Source organism: Octopus bimaculoides, chromosome 23, assembly GCF_001194135.2.
Source record: "Octopus bimaculoides isolate UCB-OBI-ISO-001 chromosome 23, ASM119413v2, whole genome shotgun sequence".
Lineage (NCBI taxonomy): Eukaryota > Metazoa > Mollusca > Cephalopoda > Octopoda > Octopodidae > Octopus > Octopus bimaculoides.
Window position 1 is genome coordinate 25750673 of NC_069003.1, and position 5425 is coordinate 25756097.

Here is a 5425-nt window from a genome sequence, read left to right on the forward strand (position 1 = left end):
ATGCAAAAAAAAAAAAAAAACCCCCAAAAATCCACAAAGGAATCGACATAAGCTTAAATAATAAACCGTGATATGTGAACCGCGATATGGCGATGGACTACTGTAAGTGAAATGGTCAGTAAATATTGAGGTGGTCAAAATATATATTCAAGTGGCCTGTAATTATTCAGTGTGAAGGCACGTGGCTTAGTGGTCAGGGTATTCGGATTACGATCATAAGGTCGTGACTTCGATACCTGACGGCGCATTGTGTCCTTGAGCAAGACACTTTATATCACGTTGCTGTCAAAAATGAGTTGTACCTGAAATTCAAAGGGTTAGCCTTGTCTCATTCTGTTTCATGCTGAATCTCCATGAGAACTACGTTAAGAGTATGCGTGTCTGTGGAGTGCACTTGCACATTAATTTCATCAGCTGGCTGTTATGTTAACTGGTTCAGCTGGAACACTCGTCGAACCGACGGAGTTCCACTTATTCAGTTTAAATGCCTAATGATTCCAATACTGTTTTCTAAAATCCATTTGGTACATGTACAATATCTTCAAATATTTAGCGTTGTCAGAATAATATATAGCCATAATAAAGTAGAATTTCATAGACGGAAACTGTGTAGAAGCCTGTCTTCTGTTTAACTAATAACCTTAACTAGTCTTCAAGATTTGATGCAAAAAATAATACCCATTGTTTGATATCAACTCGTATAATTTAATTATGGAGCTTGGTAAAAGTATCTGAATCATTCTCCAAAAATACAAATTCATATTTGGATTAAAGCGTAAAATGAGAAAGAAAAAAATATGGATGGACAGATTTTTTCTTGAAATAATACCAATTCTATCGAAAGTGATTTATTCTATCATATTTTTAATGACTTCCACAATGAGATAAATTTAACCAGTAAACAAACTCTTGCCATCGTAAATACCTCAATTCTGGAGCCACAGGGATGTATTATTAATTTTTGCTTCCTTCAGCTACACACCGTGAAGGCGAATACTCCTTTCCCGCCTAACCGAAAGTCCCTTTTTTCGTCCGATCATCTCATTAGCTATCCTGCAGAGAAGTTCCTGTCTACAGTTCGTCTTTGAGATAGAGGCAGATACCTCATATGGATCTGTTTTCTTATTACCCATGCGGGCCAACATAGAAGTGTTGGCCCGCATATGGATCCTCATATGCGCATATGGATCCGCATATGGATACCTCATATGGATCACTACCATCAACGACCCTTTTCTTTCCACCGCACATCCTTAATGCTGCGGTGGAGGTGGTGGTGGGGGTTCCTGACTTCTTAGATGAACGGAACAAAATACTGAAATACTGCAATTTGTCGGCAAATTACATTTTAAACCCCGAGGTGTCTCGGGTGTGGGCATTTAGGCGAAGACATTTTCGTCGTCGCCGTTCCGTCTCGCCGAAGTATCATGTGAATCTCATGATGGTGCTTAGCTGTTTCCAGTATCTCAGTCACGCTATCACTTTCAATACTGTAGTGAGGGCTTTAGGGTTACCTCTAAAATAATTAGAGAACCGTATCGTCCGCCCACCATTGGAATGTGTAAATGAGGAAGTGTACATAGATGGAGCTTCCTTTTATCTATTTATTTATTTTATTTATTATTGTTATTATTTACTTTTCAAATTGGCGTCAGAAGTAAAGATATCTCGTGACTGGAACACAGTAATCCCTCGATTATCGCGGGTGTTACGTTCTAAAACATCCCGCGATAAGGGAAAATCCGCGAATTATTTTAATAATTTGAATATATTTATTATATTATATATGCAAAACAACACCGTAGAGGAATCGACGTAAGCTTAAATAATAAACTCCGAAAGGTGAACCGCAATATGGCGAGGGATTCCTGCATATGACATTTATCTGCATTGAAATTCATAGAATAAATGACCTTTTGTAATAAATAACTAGAGAAAACTTCGTATTGACAAGTGGAAAATTCGTAACCAAATTAATAAGAAATAGTAACTGATATGATTTGAATATCTGATTTAATGATTTTTCCTTTGAGTGCCTGGTATTAAATAAAACGTAATTCTGTTTTGACATACGTGAAATATCATAATATAAATCGTGTTGTGATTGCGTACAAATCATGTATGTCACTGAATAAAGCCATTTAAAATGAATTTAATTACTTTAATTGTTATTTTGTGGTATTTTCCTTGAGACTCGTTACATTTTTACCGGAAAAAATGACTCAAGGGAGGTGACTCTCAACTGACTTGATTAAATCAAGGGAGGCAACTACGATTTATTTATTAAAATATGGCGGATCTTCCTGTCACGCTGGAATTCAGGTTTGTTTTGTCGACAGATATTTTTCATTGTATTTTCTGTTCTCTTCCACTCTATTCGATTTGCCCGATCATTTAAATTTAGGCGCTAGTTTTTTCTGTAACTTTTAAATTGTGTACATAGTTTGTAATCAAGATTCGACCTGTTTTAATTAGATTGTATACTACTTTCTATCGATCAAGCAAGCACTGTGACATAAATAATTGCTTTAATATCAATATCCTAGCCTCCGTTGCAAGTTTGACAAAGAATTTTTAAAAATTAACTTACAGTTTAGGAATCGTAGTTAAGGGTTACAAAAGTTGACTTACGTTGTGTAAGAGAGATAACAGGTGATTTATAAATAATTTGTTAGAGTTCCGGTCTCCGGTGGATACAGTAACGGCTTTAGTTATAGATTCAAGAAAGGAATATGGATATTAGCCTCCCAGGTTCAAACACAACCTGCTATTTGGCAACGAATAACATCTCGCTGTCACCCGGCCTTGGTGTACGGGTAAAGCCATGGAAAGCGGCGTGATGGTTGTGCAACCTCGGCGAAAGAGCCATCCATTAACCAGCGGCGATATCTGCTGGACAGATGAAGCTCAGGATGTCAATAAGTTCCCGAATTGTTTTCTATTACTATCGTTCTAGAAATCTGATGTCTATTACCTTTTACTTGTTTCAGTCATAGATTACGGCCATGCTGGGGCACTGCCTCGAAGAATTTTTAATTAACCCCAAGCAAAAGTTTATCAAACAAAAGTTATATTTCCATACCTTAGCAGTTCAGCCAAAAAGAAGAAAAAAAAAAACAAAAAAAACAGACCAATAGAATACTTAAGTTTTCTCTTTTTATGCCCGATAATTATTCTGTTGGTCTGTTTTTTTTCTTTTTTTTTGCACACACGTACACACACATGATGGGCTTCTTTCAGTTTCTGTCTCTCAAATCCATTCTCAAGGCTTTGGTTGGCCTGGGGCTATAGTAAAGGACACTTGACCAATGTGGCACGCAGTGGGATTGAACCAAGAAAAATGTGGCTGGGAAGCAAGCTTCTTAACATACAGCTAAATATAGCAGTCAAATTTTTCCATGAATCACCCAGTACCATCTACAATAATAAAAGCAAAATTCTGTCTGTCCATCTGGGACCCCAATATCTCACTTGCTCTATATAGACATGTTATACCTTTTTGGAATCAGGATGATCCTGGGATTGAGAATCTACCTTTCATTTGGTTTTTGAACATCTAAACATTGGGATCTGATTTAAAAGCATCTGGGTTGCTATTTCTAGCAGGTAAAGCTTGACTGATGCACACTATCTTGGCTGGCGTTTACCAGATGCTATCAGAGATCAAGGGGGAGATAAATAACATTCACTTTGTTAATTTTATGTCAGAACAAAAACTTTGGGACAAATTGGAATTCAACTTGGGACTGGAACAATAGAATGATTGCATTACAGAATTCTCATTCGTTCTTAACCTCTGAGCAAACACTGTCAGGGCATATAGTCATTATAGACGTATTATAGTCATGCTATTTAGCTGTCTTCAGTTTTGCCTGGTGTGCTAACGATTTTGCCAACTTGCCGCCTGAACCTATTGTAAAAAGGATTGTTATTATTATTGTTACTAGCTGGCCCCGTGCCGTCAAAAATGATGGCTAATTGTAGTATTTTATAGATAATTATGGATGGTAAATCAAATTGATACTCATGTCAATGTTATCCAGTGGTTGTCTTTTGAGATGTGACATCAATCATCATTTGTTACTGAAAGAACGCTGGTTCACATATACAAACATTCACATACTTCCCTTGTACATGCACATACAGTGGAGGCGCAATGGCCCAGTGGTTAGGGCAGCGGACTCGCGGTCATAGGATTGTGTTTTCGATTCCCAGACCGGGTGTTGTGAGTGTTTATTGAGCGAAAACACCTAAAGCTCCATGAGGCTCCGGCAGGGGATGGTGGGCGAACCCTGCTGTACTCTTTCACCACAACTTTCTCTCACTCTTACTTCCTGTTTCTGTTGTGCCTGTAATTCAAAGGGTCAGCCTTGTCACACTCTGTGTCACGCTGAATATCCCCGAGAACTACATTAAGGGTACACGTGTCTGTGGAGTGCTCAGCCACTTGCACGTTAATTTCACAAGCAGGCTGTTCCGTTGACCGATCAACTGGAACCCTCGACGTCGTAAGCGACGGAGTGCCAACAAACATGCACATACATACACACACATATACTCACACAGAGTTGAAATGCTGTTTGATTTTTTCTTTTCAGCATTGAATGCTCACCATTCCACTTCCATTGCACACACACACACGCACACACAAACATTCATGTACCCTCCTTTTACTTACACACACACACATGCTCACATAGAGTTGAAATGCTCCCACTACCAGTTTGCCATCACCCCTTCCTTTCTCATTCATATATTGTGATGAAGAAAAACACGAGTATTATTACAGTAGATTTATTAAGCTAGTGCAGTGTCATAAGCAGTGGAGTGTCAGAATATTTAGCTTTATCCATTCGATCAATGATTGTCAACTTGTTGGAATTTATGTAATGATCCTAGTTTCTCTTTGACAGTGGTGGTGCTGAACTCCTTTTCGACAAAATCAAGAAACATCAGATCAAATTGCCCCTCGAAGATAACAAACAATGTAAATACATCATTATCTAAATTCTCAGTGTTGTTGTTGTTGTTGTTGTTGTTGTAATTGGTTTGTTAATCAAGTATTTGGTATGTGGTCGATAGGTAACAGAGTTGATTGTGGACAAAAATACCTTGTGGTATTTGACTATGTGGCTTTACATCCTTCAGGCATTGACGTGAGTGTAGTTTTGAAGGCAGTGCCCCAGCATCGCCACACTCCAAGGACTGAAGCCAGTACATTTTGTTGAGATCAAAATTTAGTTATATGGCTGATATGAAGAGCACATACACACACACACACACACTCACACACGCATATGTAAACACATGTGCACACACATGCACACACAAATGTATGTATATATATATATATATATATATATATATATCGTCCAACCCATGCTAGCATGGAAAGCGGACGTTAAACGATGATGATGATGATGAT

General features: G+C 38.1%; 1 protein-coding gene across 1 annotated transcript in view; it reads left to right on the forward strand.

Moving 5' to 3' along the window:
• Positions 1-2260: 2260 nt before the first annotated feature.
• The window catches only part of LOC106877266 (ubiquitin-related modifier 1), a 6691-nt gene continuing 3526 nt past the window's right edge, over positions 2261-5425 (forward strand). The window contains exons 1-2 of the mRNA XM_014926130.2: positions 2261-2322; positions 4914-4987. Of these exons, the coding sequence (XP_014781616.1) occupies positions 2291-2322; positions 4914-4987 (106 nt within the window). The 5' untranslated portion in view covers positions 2261-2290. The remainder of the gene's footprint in view (positions 2323-4913; positions 4988-5425) is intronic.